Below are 19,441 nucleotides of genomic sequence, written 5' to 3' on the forward strand. Positions count from 1 at the left end.
AGGCGAGCTGTCACTCACCGTTAAGTACGTGGTGATAACAATCATGAAACATCAGCGGCTCGGCCTTGCGGCCCCACCCGAGCTACCACTTCTCAATAGTGAGAAAGAGCTAAATCTAGCACCACTGAAAAAATCAGTCGGAAAGACACATGCTAGCAAACAACAAAAACGGAGAATTAAGGTCTTTCCTTTCTCAGCATGTGGCTGTAGATTTCATCCAAGAGGAGAGTAAGAAAATGGCAAGAAAATGGACCCCTGCCGCAAAATGGAGACTGGGGAGTGTAATGGCATAAAGGTCAAAGCTAAGGCACGGCGACAGGCTAATGGTCGCGTGCGTGTCTATCTTTGGAGACCAATTTTATTTGAGTGGAAACTGAGGGTCGCACGTAAACCGGAGCATGACAGTAAAGTAGAGATTGTGGAGTACATGGGCTTGTCACTGGCATAACATCATGCCTACACCTTTTCCTCCCATGAAAAGGTTTAAATAGCTCTCTTATAGATTGTAGTTTAGAGAAATACTATTAAACGTTAATCTATTTAATTAGGGTAGGTAGATCCCATAATAAATTCTGCTAGCTGTGTCAAGAACACACACTTGACTGGTTTTCTAATTATAGCCCTTGTTCTAGTAATTCTACAGTAAGAGCATGACTCACCTCTTACGACCAGGCTGGCAGAGGAGGTCACGTTGTCCACGGTCGTCTGTGCTGTGCAGGTGTAAATCCCAGCGTGTTTCAACTGGGCATTCTTGATCATCAGCTCGCCAGCTGAGCTCCCGTTCTGCAAAACACAACAATTGTTAAACTTGAATGACTCATAGACAGGTGAAAATTTAATCTACAAATGCTTTAAAGTAGTCGATATCTGATTGTGTCACTTTTGAGTCCTTCCGCAAGTCGAAGCAAGCAGCCGGCCACAGCGCACGCTAACTGGCGAGAGGTCGAGAGCCATGCCTACGAGCGATGTAGAAGTGGAGATGGCAAAACGGCAGCCGGGATGTGTGCAATTGCTGGAAGGTTCCAGCTTACTGTTACACACGCCCTCACTGATGAGATAGCATCCCTCTGTTATGCATACACTTGCCGGCAAGATGAATTACTATTATTATTATATGAATTATTTAAATACAAAGAGGATCATAACTTTGAAATTGCAATGAGGAGAAATGGAAGAAAAATCATTTCAAGGGTTAATGAGTATGCTAAACTCATTTTGGAGGGTCAAATGCTGTTATGAATACTTCCTAAACCATATTAAATCAAGCGGACCACATTTTATGTGCGGAAAAAAACTAAACAAAACCCGATATTATGTAAAACCCATCAAATTCCAATGTGGTGTGTGGCAAGTGTCCACAGCACTGACCACCACTCTGCAGAGGGAGCAATTCGGTTTGAATCAATTGATGCTATCAGAAATAGCCATTTTATTAAACTGCATAAAATGCACCGTTAAACCGGGCGACTTCCAACTCAGTGCAAATCTTTCATCGCCTCTCACCGGGGTGCGTTCGTAATGCTGGCTGTCCTTGTCGAGGTCGATGACTCGGCCGTCCAGGGACCAGATGAAGGCGATGTCCAGGGAGGAGTCATGTGACGCGGCGCACTGCATCCAGGCGTTTTCCCTCACTTTGACATCGGCGTTGGAGGGGGCCAAGGTGATCTTTGTGGAGTCTGATGGGGGTCACCAATATGAGGGGTCGTCAGGGACATTCAATAATAATTCCGTTTTTTTGCCCTCACACGCACTACTTTGACATTCTCATACACATTTTGGAAACGTTTTCATTCACACTAATGAAACACTTTCATACACACTACTGACTCGCATAACTAGTGATTTTTTTTTTCACTCACACAGTCCTAAAACGCTCTCATGCAAATTACTGAACACTCTCATTCACTCTACTAATATGCTCTCATACACACGACTGAAACACTCTCATACATACTACTTAAATGCTCTCACACATACTACTAAGATACTGTCACACTCACTACTGAAATGCTCTGTCACACACACGAACACGATTGACAGTTTTTTGTGGTCACACGCACTACTTTAACATTCTCATGCACATTTTCGAAAAGCTTTCATACACACTACTGATTTTTTTTTTTTCATTCACACAGTCCTAAAACACTGATACAAACAACTGAAAGACTCTCAAACACACTAGTGAAATGCTCTCACAGTGATACTGAAACAGTTCACACAATACTAAAACACTCACACACACTACTGAAACACTCTCATACATACAACTGAAATGCTTTGATACACTATTGAAATGCTATGATACTCTCTACTGAAACACTTTTGTACTCGCTACTGAGACGCTCTCATAAATGCTACTGAAATGCTACATACACAATACAAAACACTCATACACACTACTGAAACACTACCACACACTGCTGAAGTGCTCTCATACTCACTTCTGAAATGCTCTCATGATCACTTCTGAAATGCTCTTATACTCTCATTCACACTACTGAAATGCTTTCACACACTACTAAAACACTGACACACGTTACTGAAAAATTCACACACACTACTGAAACGCTCTCACATCACACAATATTAAAACACTTCCACACACCCTTTACAAACTTTCTCAACCACAATATTGAAACAGGTATTTCAGTATATTTTATGACTGCATTTCAGAATCAGAATCATCGTTTTTTTATCTTTATATTATCTTTATTGGCCAAATACCGGTACGCTGAATACAAGGAATTTGGCTTGTGTCGTCAAAATGATGCAATTGATTGACTGATTTTTTAAAATGTTGAACATGTTAGAGTGAAAAAAACAACAACAATAAAATGTACAAGATAAAATAAAATAAAGTAAAAATCTAGTTAAATTATACATATTACATAAAAATCTTTTTACTCCTATCCCTATCCCTACTTCATCATTATTCCAATCGTATATAACTATTATTTTATAATCCCATGTAATTATTACTTTATATGAAAAACTATATAATACCATAGTCAAACAATAATAATAGCGGTAAGTAAGATAATATTAAAAATACTTATATTTATTCCTACATACATTAATACAAATTGTTATATCATTATCAGTAGTATCTCAAATATTAATGAAAATAAAATAAAAAACAACAACCACTAAAATACAACCATAAAAACAAACAAACACCTATACCTTCATAATATACATATGTATATACATACATATGTGTATATGTGTAAATATACATTTGTGTCCATTTTGGCACATACATATACAAAATAAATCACTTAATTTGTCCCCAAATTATTGTTTCCCAATTGCAAATATATCTTTCTTTATCTATCGATCTATGCTCGTGTCGCCACCTGTTACCATTCATGCAACACAATAAGTCATGGCTTTCAGCGAGTGTATCAGCTTTGAGTTCAATTAAACAGGCCCAGATTTCACACTGACAAAGTAAGTAAATTGAGACAAGATCATCTTATTTCAGAATGCATACTTTTGCCGTTTTTGTTTGGTGGTGTGCCGTGAGATATGTCTCATGTAAAATGGGTGCCTTGGCTCAATAAAGAGTGGGAAACAGTGGCTTATTCATCCAATCAGGAAATTAGACTATTACATGAGAAATCATCAGAAATATTAAAAAAAAACAAAAAAAAAAACTTTCATTCCGTTATTGCCCAATGCATAGTATACTGCCTGCTTGTGGAGTGTTGGGGTAAAAAAAATAAATAAATAGATGGACTAGTTCAGTATGCACAGTTGTCCATAGGGGGCAGAAAAGAGCTGCTTATGAGGCACCAGTGGAGGAACCGCTCAAGCCTAACAAGTTGACAGCTTCTATTCTATATATTATCCCCAGTAGCTGTACAATTGACACAAAATCCAATTATATCCTTGATATAAATCACAATGACGCTTATATCTCATTAGATCTGTTCCTAGGCAATACTCGCATGTCTCCCCCATGAAAAAGTGGCATCTCTTAGAGCTGCTATTTAACATCAGTCGACATGTGGAGGTCAGAGAGCACAAGAGTGATGATTGCCCAGCCAAGGCCGATATCAGTCAAGCAGTAAGGCAGGCCCCAGATCGGAAGAAGCTTATTTATTTACCTGTTACCGTTAGAGAGCCCGTGCTGTTGGCCTTGCCCAGGTTGTTGTGGGCAAAGCAGGTGTACCTGCCCTCGTCTGTGCGGGTCACGTTGAGGATCTCCAAGCTGCCGTCCTCCCAGATGAACATCCTGAAGAGATGGAGCCGGAGAGTATTTGACTCAAGGTAGGGTATCAGGGCTCAGCAAGGCCTTCTCTGCTGGCCAAAACATTATAAGAAGCACTAACTTACATTTACAACCTAAATTCTAGTGGGGCCTTGAGATATGGGTTGAATTCACTGCATGCCCAGGCTCTTAACTCAAAACACTAAATCATCTTTCCTTGTTGTAATTTCAACAAGGAAAGATGATTTAGTGCTTTGAGTAAATAAATGCCATCAAGCCATTCCAGCCTCCCAAACAAATATTTTTGTAATTTGTTTTTAGTTGGGAAAATAGCACTCTTTTGTATTTTACTTAATAAAACCATATAGTAATAACATAACTGAATTTAAGAATGCAAAGAATTAAAACGTTAATCATGATTAAATTGTTGTGGCTCTTTCTGGTGTGAGTGAGTAGTACTGTATAATACAGTCATGCAGACACAAACGAAGAAGAGTTTCACAACTAATGTAAGTGACTCAGCTGCAGTAATATTCGTCTTTTTCGAAGAGGATAAGGAATATATGCCTGTGAATCTTGTTATATTGTCAGTCTATACATGTGTTGCTCGACCGTTTGTGTTCAAATATCCGTTGCTTTAAAGTGTTATAAAACCGCCAGGCTATTCATTTCCCATTATGTGTTAGCATTAAGCTAGCAGAGCTTAAGGCAAAGTTATGAGGTTGTTTTAAATGCATGTGTACTTTAATTCTCTTTGTATTACATTTACTTTGACAGTAAAGTCTCAAGTGGGAGCGGCCGAACTGGTTCTTGTTGTGAAGTAAGTTAACTGCCACCAAACAGCGCTTCTTTCTCAAATTTTTGCTTGCAAGTCAAATAAAATAATAAAAAAAAGAGTCTGAATGACAGCTCGCCTCACGAAAAACTCGTTAGTAGGTTCACTCGTATCCCCATGCGCCACTGTGTTTGTTCTATGAAATGGTATTGTTTTATTCCCAACAGTGTATTTGCAGTGTATTCCAATCAGGTTTCAGCCTCAATGTCTTGCCATGGCAATCTAATCTGCCCAGGGTCTTCATAGTTGGTGGTGTTCGATGATGTAACTTCAACTATAATGGCAATGGGACTGTTTGTTTAACCAATCTGTTTTAAAATTCATCCTCACAGGCTGGAGTTCTGGCCCTTGATGATGTCAGTATTTTTCCATCTTCTGATTGGTTGGTCGGAGCAAAACTTGTTACAGCCAATTTTGACTAGCAAAACACGTGTGTAGCGATTTGCACACATTAAAATATTTAATAATCAGCATATCTGGTGAGTAGGATTGACTAAATTTACTTAAATCTAACTTAAACATGTTATTAGATAAATATTAATTCTGAACTGCTCCAGATGATGTATTGCATGCTGTTTTTGTATCAACGGATGTCTTCTGGCGGCACGGTCGGGTAAATCCCTACTGAAGGCCCAGGTACCAAATGCATGGGGCGCCACTGGTCTGAATGTTGAATAAATCATGCAAACGCTAAGGTTAAAAGTTCACTGTGTATATTCCATGTGTGGATAGCATTAAAAAAAAAATGGTATAAAAGTGCTTGGAATATGTGATGCTTCTCTAATAAAGTTTGAAAATAGAGCGTGTGAGGTTGAAAGTGAGCTGGAGGCAAAAAATAAAAAAAATAAAAGATGAAACATTCCCTTTTTCTTTGCATATTTCAACCTCATGCATAAAAAATAGCACCCACGCCATCGAGGCGATTAAGGGGCATATGCTGCATAGTAATTTGACCACCGCTCCTCCCGCGTTTGGATCCCACCGTGGGGGGTGGGGAGAGGGTCAGGGGTCTCCCAGCACCCCCCAGATTAGGCTTGTTTTGTCAGCGAGGGGTTTACCCGTGAAGATGAGCTTAACGTCAGGAAAACCACATCAACAACATGCCTTTCAGAATTAGGGAATACGCAGCTTACTTCAATCCCTGAAATGACACATTACAGGAGCGGGGATTCTCTGCGACTCATCCCATGTGGTATTTTGACCCAGATAGAAGAGGGGTGAACCAGAATATGACAGTCTTCAGAGGAGTCAAGGACGTTCTGTGGGGGAGAATCGCTCACCTGCTGGAGTTGGTCAGCAGCTCGGTGTCCTTGCTCCACGAGACTTTCGGCTTGGGTGCGGCTTTGGGTCGACACTCGATCACCACTCGGCCGTTTCTAGGAGCGAGGACGTGCTTGATCGGGTTGTGTTCGAAGGTGGGAGCGCAGTCTGAGATGGGAAAGGAGGGAATATGGATTATTGATGAAAACAAGCACACATTAATGACACATTTTACATTCAGAATGAAGAATCGGCCCCACCATCCATGCAATCAGCCCTCCATTTTCTTTACCGATAATTTTCATTAGGGCCGCATGTGAGCTGGAGCAAAGACAATTAAATGTGGTCTAATATGCTATGGAGTGGAGTAATATGGGATGTAATATTGGCTCTATGTTGCCTCAGTAAACGTGTAAAATATCGTCCACGCATTCCTGAGTACCAGAGGTTTTCTGCCGAGAGGCCTGAAATCAGGTCATTCTAGTATGTCGAGCTTATCTACGTCACCAGCGAAGATCTCCGCCTACCTCTGCGCTCCTGAGCCAGCGCTGTCAACATAACAAACGTGTGCGCTCACAAGTGGTCTTCTATACGGAGGCAACCAATCAGAAGAAAGGAGCGGTCTCAGCTAAATATGGACAAAGCGGATACAAAACTGGGTCAAACAGAAGCAGCTGTCAGAGGGGCCTTTTCTGGACACTCTTATGACAAAACCAAGGTGTGTTTTTAAAAAAAAAAAAAAAGCAATTTACACTTTTATACTAGTCCATGTTAGAGATTCACTCTATGGAGGTCTATATAGCCTAAAATACGGGACCTTTAAAATTAATGGGGGAGTCGGCCCAGGGAAAAAAAAAACTTTACGTGAGTCCTGTGGAGTTATTAGTCATTTGGGCATGTGTGCATGCAGGTTGTTTCACGTGTTTTGTGTAAACACAGCCATATCTGATACATTATGTTTCAGTTACACAAATAATCTAAGAAAAAAAATCGGATACAAGATGTAGCTGTGCCTCAGCTCAATGAAGAGGCGAGGTTTCTGGCAGTGACAACACAGAAGTAAACAATAATCAATAAATAATACAAACATTAAACAGTGTTAAACTATTTATACAACAGACAAACAAGTCCTAAATTTCAAGACAAACCAAGCCAAAGCTCCGTAAAAAAGAAACAGAGCTGAAGTCTTAAAGGTAATTTTCTTTGTGTTTGTAAAAAAAGACTGTTGTATGCTTTATTGTATTTTCTCCAGATCTTGGAACTGATATTGTGCTTATTTGTCCTTTGTTTTCACTGTGTTAGATGACCACACACTGTGACTGATGAAACCAATCTGCAAATAAAGTGAAGCACCCGTCTGAAAATGTCTCCTCTGTTCATTGGGCTGAGGGACAGCTACACAGAAATTAAATCAGCATTTTGCACTCGGACGTGCAGTGGAAATCCAGCCTTTGTTTTAAATGAAACGTTTCCAAAGCAAACTGCCTTTGAGACTCACCAAACACACGCAGCTCCGCGTTGGAAAAGATGACTCCGTGGGGATTCTCAGCGATGCACTGGTACATCCCGGAGTCTTCAAATGTCAGGTTGTTGAACACCATCTCTTTTCTGTCCAACTGTGCAGAATGCCAGTCACAAATGCAATCAAGTAACATTTGAACTAGTCCAAATTGCCTCCGACTGTTTGATTTGCAGCCTTCTGCTGCAAATCAAACAGTCGGATGTTGACGTGCACAGATGAGAGGATGCACATTTGACTGGGAGAGGCCTTTATTAATGTATCAGATGCATATTTTAACACCCCCACACTGCTGTCACTGCTATTTATTTATTTTTTTCTAATTGTTTGTACTGGCAGCAGCTCAAAAGCAACAGGGAATTTCTCTTGACATAACAAGCTGTCTATGTGCCAGCTGTCTGTCAGTGTCGGCTGGGCTGCAAACAATATAACATGCTGGCTAAATGTGCGTGCAATGAATGGGCTTGAACATTACCGCTTCTCCGTTCTTCAGCCAGCGGATGTGCGGTTTGGGTTTGCCCCTGGCCGAGCAGGACATGGTGTAGGCGCTGCTGAGGTCTTTATCTGCGTTGCTGATGTGCTCCACCCACTCAGGAAACGCTGCAAAATGTGGAAGGGAAACGCACGTGAGTTAAAGCTATTTTTGAATCAGACATTTAAAGCAGGACAAGGTTCCAAAGTGGCTGGGGTGTTCCACTTTGAAATAGAAACCGCGTCACATTGAACGCATCGGTCAAAGCGAGACACGCTTACAAACAACACCAATTGAGAACGAGAGTGTCCTGTATTTACTTATCAGGTAAAGGAGATGTCTTTTATTCAAGGGGAGACTGTGGGCAGAAAGAACCGCCAAAGCGAAATGGACACTCTGGGGCACAATAATACAGCGTCCAGAGTTAAGGCACAGCAACACAAATATCTGACATTTCCCATTCAAAGAGACTTGAGGGCAGCAAGAAAAGGGAGCGCTGCTGCAAAGCAGAGACTGTTGGGCATAATTATGCAGCAGCCATAGCTCGGACACAACAAAACAGTAAGCTAATATTAGAAGACAAACTTTTTTCAAGTGGAAACTGAAGATACCTGTCCATACCTTCCACAGACAAATGTGCACTGTGGTAGTCCTTTCCCTTGGAGTTGGCTGCCTCGCACTGATACGAGCCGCCGTCTTCCGACCGCACGTTGTACAGGTGCAGGTGAGCCCCCGCCACCTCATGGTTGGGTGGAAGCTCTCCATTCAACTTCCTCCAGCGGATCTCTGGGACGGGGCTGGACAAAGACAGAGATGGCAAAGACAATATATTGCCATACAATCAACTTAATGTACATAGACATTATTGGCTGTTTCACTGCCATCTGCTGCCTCATTTTTGTTTTGCAGAAAACTCAGTTGGGATCTCTCAATGCGATGCAGTACAGTTCTACACCCGACTACAACAACCACAACACTTACGCCAATAGATGGCATAAGTGAAAAAAAAGATTTGCAAATTCATGTTGTCAATGTTCACGGGTTCATTTGTGCAAAAACCCTTGGAGTTAGTCAAAGTACAAGCCCTGGAATTCATCCAAAATGGGCTACTTCAATTCATAATGTCCAACTTGCAGTTTAATTCTGGGCAGGCTTTTTTCCCCCCGTGTGTTCTATTATGATAGACATGTCTACCAAAGTTTGTGTTGATAAGTGAAATTGGGGTTGGGGGATCCATCCATCCATTAAATTTCCTGAGCTGCTTCTCCTCACTAGGGTCGCGGGCGTGCTGGAGCCTATCCCAGCTGTCATCGGGCAGGAGGCGGGTTACACCCTGAACTGGTTGCCAGCCAATCGCAGGGCACATAGGAACAAACAACCATTCGCACTCACAGTCACACCTACGGGCAATTTAGAGTCTCCAATTAATGCATGTTTTTGGGATGTGGGAGGAAACCGGAGAGCCCGGAGAAAACCCACGCAGGCACGGGGAGAACATGCAAACTCCACACAGGCGGGGCCGGGGATTGAACCCAGGTCCTCAGAACTGTGAGGCTGACGCTCTAACCAGTCGCCCACCGTGCCGCTGGGTTGGGGAATAATTTATTTAACTTTCCAGAAGTCTACTGTTTTTGGGCACGTCAAGGCCCCAAAAAAAGGTGATTAATTCCATGAAATAATGATCCTAAAAACAGCGATTTCAAGATGCTGGGGTTAGTGGAGGTTCCCCACTGATAAACACATGGCTTTAATATCTGATGTCACTTAATGGAATTTACAACCACATTTGGGTATGTTTCTGAACTGCTGAGTTCTTTCGTTCTCCAACTTACTTCCCCAAAGCAAAGCATTCCAAAGTGATGTTGTGCCCCGCCAGAGTGGTGGTGTCTGGGAACTTGACGTTGAGGTCAGCCGGGTACTTCCTGATGGCACCTTGGAGGTGGGCAAAACAGAACTTGAGTTCATCTTTGCAGCTAAGAGGAAAACGGTCGGATGAAAGTGAGGTACTGACGTTCACTGAGGGGCACAAGCGGAATGTAGTTGGAGAAGACGCTCTTGGAGATGGAGGAGCTGGACGCGATGCACGAGTAGTTGCCGCTGTCCGAGGCCTCCACTTTGGAGATGTAAAGGTTGCCCGTTATCTGCGAGACGAAGCGCCTTTTGTCGGGCGGGATGAAGGTGGGGAACTCATTGAGGATCCACCGGAACGACAGGTCGGCTGCACTCATACACAAAACACCCGCCTGTCAATCACCGCCTTGGATGCATAGCAACCACTCTGGAAATAGCTCAAGGCGCTCAATGCAATGTTGGCTCAATGTGAGCCATCTGAATGGATGCAAATTGAGGAAAGAATGGCACATTTATTCGACGCTGAGAAGGATTTATTATTCATATATTGACCTTTCAGATTAAAATCATATAATTCTACTAGCCCGCAGTGGGATAAGAGAGATGCTGTCTGGTGGATATGATTTTGCATAAATATGAAAGCATGGGGATGAGACTAAATGTATTAATTCAGTGTCAAATACCGAGCAGTATAAAATGAAATCAACTTTATAATAAATTATGCAGGACACATGAACGGAATAAAACTTGAAGTGAATATGCTCCAGAAAGTCCAGAAAAAGATACAAACTTGTCGTTGATGTTGTTTATTACATCAGTGATTAAACCTCATACTTCCAGAACTGTTTTATCCTGCTCACCTGGATGATGTGGAGGTGGAGCACAGAGAAGAACTGCCCCCTGTCCTTCTTTGACATATACCGACTCCCTTTCCTCTGATGAGAAAAGGTCCAAATCTGAGGAATAATGAATTTAAAAAAAAGTGGAGATGATTTGACACATCGTTAAGTACAGTCCCACAACCTAATGGGATATATTACAAGATCTGTATTTTCAAATTCTGCCTTACAAAGTTAATAATGTTGAGTTTTGACAAAGAGGTATTTATTTACATTTTTTATTTCCATTTTGGTAGTTTTCAATGATGTATAACTCTAGCATCATTGTGCACTGCTTCTATTTTACCCATCTAAAGTTGCAAATTTGTCTTTTTTATTTTTTTGTAGGTTAGTATTATGTTAAGTTACTTATGCTACTTTCGCACTGCATTTTGTCTATGTTTCAAAATTGTACCAGGAAATACAAAAACCAAGGCGTATTGAACGCATCAGTTAAAGCTAACAAACAAAGGTCTCTTATTTTTGATTCTCAGGTAAATGGACAACTTTTATACAAGATGAGACTGAGGGTAACAGGTACATGGTGGACGGACAACTGGTTCTCGAAAATGTGTACAACTGGACCGCACATAGAATTTAACAACAAACTTTTTAAAAACAAATTTTAGATTTTTTTTAACAAATGTAACAACATTTTTAAACAAAAACAAAGACCATAAATTGCTAACTAAAAAATCTTTATTATAAATAACAAATGACTGTTTCGCCATTTATTACAAATCACGGAAAAATGTGCATCTGAGGTGTGATATGTGAAAAGTAGCTTTTGAGCGAAGACAGTGCAAATTTATTGAACAAAAATAACCTTACACTGCCTTATTATACCTGTATATTAATAACATGAAAACAAAATTAACTTAAAAATACCAAATTTAAAATTCAAATATGAAAGCTCATAAAAATGTATGTCTGAAAGATGTAAAATACAATTTCTTTTACCCGAGGACCAGATGTCCACCCACGGACCAGTTGTGCGGATTATACACGAGAAATAACGGTAAATAAATAGACAGCTGCAGCAAAGTGGAAATCGTGGAGCCGAATATTGCAGCATCAAGAGCTAAGGTACAACAAGTTGGTGAACAAAGATTAGTGTGTGTTTATGTTTGGAGACTAATTTTATTCAAGTGGTGACTGAATCGGCAAGAAAAAGGAGTGCTGCAGTCAAGTGGAGAGTATGGAGTATAATGCTACCCTGTTGCCCCGAGATATGGCAGAGCAACAGCCTAAGATAACATCAGCATATGTGTTTAACTTTGAACCCAAGTTTTATCCGAGTGCAGATTTTTGGCACCAAGAAAACAGACTGCTGCAGCTAAGTGGAGACTGTGGAGCCTAAGACTGCAGCTTCAATAGCAACATCAGGATGTGTGTTTATTTTTTAATAAAACTTACATCCGAACTGGACCGAGGCCTCTCGACTGATGATCGTCCCGTACGTGTTGCTGGCCAAGCAGGAATACCTCCCCTCGTGTTTGTTTTTGACGGGCTCGCTGATGACCAAGTTCCCTTCTGACAATGTGTAGTGTTTGTGTTCAGCGCTAAGGTCGATTTCTACACCGTCCAGCATCCATCTGCGAGGAAAAAGTAGCCCAGGTCAGTGCATTTTAAATGCACAACATGCCAGACATCAATAGGAGAGAAGGGGGGAGGAGAGAGGAGAAGCAGCAGTAAAACGTGTACTTTAACTACAACCCCAATTCCAATGAAGTTGGCACGTTGTGTTAAACATAAATAAAAACAGAATACAATGATTTGCAAATCATGTTCAACCTATATTTAATTGAGAACACTACAAAGACAAGATATTTAATGTTCAAACTGATAACCTTGATCGTTTTTAGCAAATATTCATTAACTTGGAATTTTATGGCTGCAACACATTCCAAAAAAGCTGGGACAGGGTCATGTTTACCACTGTGTTACATCACCTTTTCTTTTAACAATATTCAATAATCGTTTGGGAACTGAGGACACACATTTTTTAAGCTTTGTAGGTGGAATTCTTTCCCATTCTTGCTTGATGTACAGCTTCAGCTGTTCAACAGTCCGAGGTCTCCATTGTCGTATTTTACGCTTCATAATGCGCCACACATTTTCAATGGGAGACAGGTCTGGACTGCAGGCAGGCCAGTCTAGTACCCGCACTCTTTTACTACGAAGCCATGCTGTTGTAACAAGTACAGAATGTGGTTTGGCATTGTCTTGCTGAAATAAGCAGGGGCGTCCATGAAAAAGACGTTGCTTGGATGGCAGCATATGTTTCTCCAAAACCTGTATGTACCTTTCAGCATTAATGGTGCCTTCACAGATGTTTAAGTTACCCATGCCATTGGCACTAATACAGTCCCATACCATCACAGATACTGGCTTTTGAACTTGGGGTCCATAACAGTCCAGATGGTTCTTTTCCTCTTTGGCCTGGAGGACGCGACGTCCACAATTTCCCAAAACAATTTGAAATGTGGACTCGTCGGACCACAGAACACTTTTCCACTTTGCATCGATCCATCTTAGATGACCTCGGGCCCAGAGAAGCTGGCGGCGTTTCTGGGTGTTGCTGATAAATGGCTTTTGCTTTGCATAGTAGAGTTTCAAGTTGCACTTACGGCTCTAGCGCCGAACTGTATTTACTGATATTGGTTTATTGAAGTGTTCCTGAGCCCATGTGGTGATATCCGTTACATATTGATGTTGGTTTTTGATGCAGTGCCGCCTGAGGGATCGAAGGTCACGGGCATTCAATGTTGGTTTTCGGCCTTGCCGCTTACATGCAGTGATTTCTCCAGATACTCTGAACCGTTTGATGATATTATGGACCGTAGATGATGAAATCCCTAAATTCCTTGCAATTGTACGTTGAGGAACATTGTCCTTAAACTGTTCGTCTTTTTTGCCACCTGTCCCAGCTTTTTTGGAACGTGTTGCAGCCATCAGATTCTAAGTTAATGATTATTTGCTAAAAACAATAAGGTTTATCAGTTTGAACATTAAGTATCCTGTCTTTGTAATGTATTCAATTAAATATAGGTTGAACATGATTTGCAAATCATTGTATACTGTTTTTATATGTTTAACACAGCGTCCCAACTTCATTGGAATTGGGGTTGTAAATCCCACTTTTTACCTCTTGTATTATCATTCTAACCGTCATCCATATATATATATATATATATATATATATATATATATATATATATATATATACATATAATAATGTGTCTGTATGCAGATGACACCAATAGAAAGACATGACAAGGAACATCATTGACATACATTTGTATCGGAATTGGCTGAGCTCATGATAAAACAGATTCTGCTTTGCTGTACTGTGCAATGACGTGGCAGCTGTTGCAACATCGTCTTGCCCCCCCCCTTTAACCACTTGTATTGACAGTTATATCACTGTTAGTGGGAGGACATATGAGAGCAGGAATTTGCATATTGTTGAGGTCCAATGAAAAAGAAATACGCATCAAATGTCTAAAAGGCTTTGTCGTTGGCTTTTTTGTGACATTTAGCATCAATAACGGGTGCTGGAAGAACATTTATCATCGTAAAACTCCAATGTCATCAAGGTAGTTAACGTATAGTCTCCATTTTGCTGCAGCGATCAATTTTGTTGCTGCCAACTTTGCTGCAGCGGTTAGTTTTGTCGCTGCTGACATTCTCCTCTTTGCTTCAGCGGAACATTTTCTCGCTGTCCACAGTCTCCATTTTGCTGCAGCGGTCAGTTTTGGGGTTTTTTTCACTGCCCACAGTCTCCACTTTTCTGCAGCGGCCCATTTTATCACTGCCCAGAGTCTCTACCTTGCTGCAGCAATCAATTGTCTCAATGATCAAAGTATCCACTTTTCTGCAGTGGTCAGTTTGCATTGCTGCCCACAATCTCTATTTTGCTGAAGTAGTCCATTTTGTTCGCGCTCACAAGACGTACTTTGCTGCAGCGGTTTGTTTGCTTCACCTGTCCGTTTCTCTCAGCCCACAGTCTCCCTTAGCGCAGTCTATTTTTCTTTTTCGTATTTTACTCAAGACAGTGGTTATTTTTACACTTGAATGGCTGTCTGCACAGTTAATGTTTTTTTCGGTACAGTATTATAATCATATTATTTATAATGATTTATTTTTCCATTCCAACAACAATAACACAAATTTCCCAAAATCTGTACTGTGATTTGCAATGATATACATTTCACATGGTCACAAGATCTATTAAAAAGGTGTCAAGGTTAAAATAACCATCCTGTTGACCTTGGCATTTATACTCAGGACTTTAAAACAAGTGTGGCGTGCATGAGGAAACATATGTTACTTGTATGTGGCAGGTGGACTGGCTCGGGCCCGGCAGGTCATGGTGATTTTGTCCTCGGGTGACTCCTCGGGGTAGATGGTGTCCACCGGCTGCTCCATAAACACCGGCCCGTAACCTGTGGCTTCATCTGCAGGCAAACAAGGACAAGGTAAACAACAACAACAACAACAACCAGATGGACGGGCTTACAAACATCAACAAAGTCAGGGTGAGTCCTGGTGACAGTTCACGGGCACTTCCATCAAAACGTGACAGCTGCATTGGCATGGAGAGTGGAAAAAAGACATTTTCCATGGCGAAATGCGCTTATTTTACCACACAGATTGTAACTGAAATACAAGACCATAGACCATCGATATAGACCAACAGACATCAGCTTTATTTTCTCATAAATTCCAGTTAATCATTTGTCGGATCCACAAGGTGATTTTTTTAGGCATATTAAGGTTTTTAAATGTGATTCAGTTGCATGGGGATTTTCTAAACATCAGGAAATAAGTTTGGGTTGGTCGAGATGGAATTAATCTCACTGGTTGGACGCTTACTTACTGCTTGCTTAGAATTGAAAGCGGTTGAAACGAGGCACCGCGGGGCTGATGGGAGGCAAATTAAGTGAGAAAATCTGTTCTGGGAACGAGGGATGATTTTAGCAGACGATTTTCTTTGATAGAATTTAAATCATAAATGCACACACACAAGTGAAGAGAACCTTAGCGACCCTGCTGTGGATAAAGTATTTGTACAGTAGATAGAAGAAGAGCAGAGTGCTCTATTTGAGCATAGCAATGACTCCTGGTGGCAGTCCAATTGTTTTACTGTAATGTGGGATATGACAGATGGCGGGGGAGGGTGGGTTGTCAAAGCAGGCCACAGAAAGCCCGGAGACCCTGCGGTCTCTTGCACCCTCTCGTGAACTTGTGTCTGACTTGCCTCTGTGTCCTCTCTGCAACCCACACAGCTGCCTTATTTGCATATTTCGAGCTGTCTCCAATACTAGTTTTGAAATTGGCAAAGTTGGTTGGGGTTTAGATGTTGTTCAGTTATGTGCCATTACGGTATGTGCTGCTTTGTTACGTTATGTGCCGTTATGTAGCCTTACGTTACGTGCCGTTATGTTACGTGACTTTATTCAGCATTGCGTGGCATTATGTGGCGTTACGTTACATGGAATTACGTAACGGGGTTGATTTATTTGTGTTGTGTTGTCTGATGTGACATGTAACATTATATTACATTACATTATGTTGTGCGGCACGGTGGACGACTGGTTAGAGCGTCAGCCTCACAGTTCTGAGGACCGGGGTTGCCCGTAGGTGTGAATGTGAGTGCAAATGGTTGTTCGTTTGTATGTGCCCTGCATTTGGCTGGCGACCAGTTCAGGGTGTACCCCTCCTCCTGCCCGATGATAGCTTGGATGGGCTCCAGCACGCCCGCGACCCTTGTGAGGAGAAGCGGCTCAGAAAATGGATGGATGGATTATGTTGTGTGCTACGTTACTGCGATTGGCTGGCGACCAGTTCAGGGTGCACCCCGACTCTCGCCCGAAGTCAGCTGAGATATGCGCCAAGCCGATAAGCGGTTAAGAAAATGGATGGATGCTATGTTACATTTTGTTGTATTACGCTGAGTTCAATTTCTTTCGATCCTTCACTTTCAGAGCCACACGCTGAAAAAAGATGGTCATGAAAAGAATGAGTGATGATGTAACTTTGGTTAACATTAAAGTCCTTTATAATTTCTCCAAATGTAGAGAAGACGAAAAGTCCCTTCAATGACTTATTATGGCTTCATAATGGAGCTTGGAGCTTTATTGTACAGTCTTACTTTCTTACTCTTATATGTTACTACAGTGCATCAAGCAACTTTCTGTTTCGTCTTGTGGGAACACTTGACTGTGAATGGATTAAGTGAGAGCTTATTCACGCTCAGTGAAAAGAGTGGCCCTTATTTCCCACTCACACACTGCAAAGAAAAAAACACACAAAAAACCTACGGACCCCTACTCATAATATCAATCTCATTTTATTTGCATTTGATCCAATTGGTCACCTATGTGAATATGTCGATAGATGTGGGATTTGACTTCACACATTAACATTAACTGAACAGGAGCAAGTCTAAATGATAATGGAATGCTTCCTGGAGGAACCAAAAGCAGAGTGTAGCAATCATCACTAAGCACAGCAGGAATCATCTCTGGAGCGAAAGAAAATCATACGGTGACTGAAATAAATGTGCTCCACAAATGGAATTATTCCACTGAGACTGAAATGATTGCCATTTCTCAGAAGTAGCTGATCTGATTACAGTGTTTTCTTCTTTCTCCACAAATCCAAATCTTTAAAACCAGAGACTTTGCATCTCACTAGATTTGTTTGTGTCAGGAAAGGCAAAACAAAATGCTTGACCCCTTTGTGACTGATTGAAGCACAGAATTTTGAAAAAAAACAACAACAACAACAACAACAACACTGCCAAAGAAAGAAGCGCTTCTAATACTAAAGCTACTGCCCCCGCGACCCGACCTCGGATAAGCGGTAGAAAATGGATGGGTGGGTGGATGGATAGATGGATAGTAGGTTTCAGTCCAGCTCATTGAGTTGAAGCATATTTGCCGTTCAAGAAGAAGAGAACATATATTGCGGCTGGACAGCTTTTAAAATGCATGCGTGGGTTTTATGTGAGAGAAAAGGAAGCGAAGTAGCAGCGATATAGACGTTGCCGTGATTAAGATCTGGCTGACAGGGAGAGCAGAAGAACTCTGTTGTGCATCTCGGCGGGAAGACCACCTACACAATGTTCCCGCCTTGTATGCTGACTGCGTCATCGACTATAAATATAGCAAATCACAGAATATGCAGCGTTTTGCACAGAAACACTTTCTGACAAAAATACAAGGGGGATATGGTTTGTCCCCTAATTCAACCTGCTCACAGTATCACAGCATGTTCCCGAGCAACGAATCAGCAAGTCCCCCCCACGCCCCCTGCAGTACGCCTCATGCTGACAGTCTGATTACTTTCCTATCAGGAAAGAAAAACAACAACTTGCAGAGAGGAAAAACACCAGGACACACTATCGCTTGAAGCTGAAGACACAATGCTCTATCTTCCAAAACCTAGAAAGAAAACACCTGGATAAAACAGACTATTATTTTCATTCTTTTCATCATTTGTCATTACGTTATGTAATGTGATGTTGTGTCAATTTGAGTAGCGTGACAAAATGCTCCAATACGCTGTACTGGTGGACAACCAATACCGTTACACTTTGTTAGGTGACGCTACATTATGCGACACTACATTACGTGACACTAAGTTACAAAGTTTTACATGAATGTGATGTTACATTGTTATGAATATAACAATGAATATAAATAGAACATGTACAAATGTTAGGATACGCTGTGTTATTTGACACTATGTTGTCTTATGCTGTTTGGTATTATATTATATTGCGTTACATGATGTTCCGCTACATAGTGTTGCACTACGTGACAACACGATATATTACACTGTATAACCTGGCACAGTGTTACCAGACACCACATTATAATACACTGTGTTACGAGATACTACGTTACAAAGTTAGACGTTATATTTTTATACAGTATACTGTATACAAATATTTTATACTTGTACATAAAATATGTATGTAAATATAAATGACATGGTGTGTTATTTGACACCATGTTGTTGAAGTTGTTTTGTCTAATGTGATGTTACATATCACTAAATTGCTTTAGGTGACATTAAATTGTTTTGTCTATTGTGATGTTACGCTACCTAACACATCGTTACATTTCACTTTGTCACGTGGCACTGGGTTACGCGGCACGGCGTTTGTGTGGGAATGTGTTACAAGACACACAATTTTGTGATACTAAGTTACGTGACACTACGTTACGTTTGTTGCGAAGTATGACGCAAACGTGGTGTTAAATTGGGTTTCACTGTGTGGGGTATGTTGTGTGATTTGACGCGGTTGTCTTACGTGATGTTGAATTACATTGCAGTATATCAAGTTGTCTTGTTCTATGGTATGTTACATTGAGTTTTTGCATACAACATAAATATACAA

General features: G+C 41.1%; 1 protein-coding gene across 6 annotated transcripts in view; it reads right to left on the reverse strand.

The window, feature by feature from the left end:
• The window catches only part of cntn1a (contactin 1a), an 80,915-nt gene that overhangs the window by 16,119 nt on the left and 45,355 nt on the right, over positions 1 to 19,441 (reverse strand). For all 6 annotated transcript variants that reach the window (XM_061678026.1, XM_061678029.1, XM_061678030.1 and 3 more), the window contains exons 4-15: positions 15,362 to 15,488; positions 12,445 to 12,623; positions 11,011 to 11,106; positions 10,311 to 10,517; positions 10,132 to 10,231; positions 8,921 to 9,096; positions 8,303 to 8,427; positions 7,807 to 7,924; positions 6,329 to 6,476; positions 4,110 to 4,237; positions 1,504 to 1,676; positions 660 to 783 (exon numbers count right to left, since the gene is read on the reverse strand). In XM_061678026.1, coding sequence (XP_061534010.1) covers positions 660 to 783; positions 1,504 to 1,676; positions 4,110 to 4,237; positions 6,329 to 6,476; positions 7,807 to 7,924; positions 8,303 to 8,427; positions 8,921 to 9,096; positions 10,132 to 10,231; positions 10,311 to 10,517; positions 11,011 to 11,106; positions 12,445 to 12,623; positions 15,362 to 15,488 — 1,701 coding nt within the window. The remainder of the gene's footprint in view (positions 1 to 659; positions 784 to 1,503; positions 1,677 to 4,109; positions 4,238 to 6,328; positions 6,477 to 7,806; positions 7,925 to 8,302; positions 8,428 to 8,920; positions 9,097 to 10,131; positions 10,232 to 10,310; positions 10,518 to 11,010; positions 11,107 to 12,444; positions 12,624 to 15,361; positions 15,489 to 19,441) is intronic.

Source organism: Phycodurus eques, chromosome 5 (assembly GCF_024500275.1).
Source record: "Phycodurus eques isolate BA_2022a chromosome 5, UOR_Pequ_1.1, whole genome shotgun sequence".
In the NCBI taxonomy this organism is placed as follows: domain Eukaryota; kingdom Metazoa; phylum Chordata; class Actinopteri; order Syngnathiformes; family Syngnathidae; genus Phycodurus; species Phycodurus eques.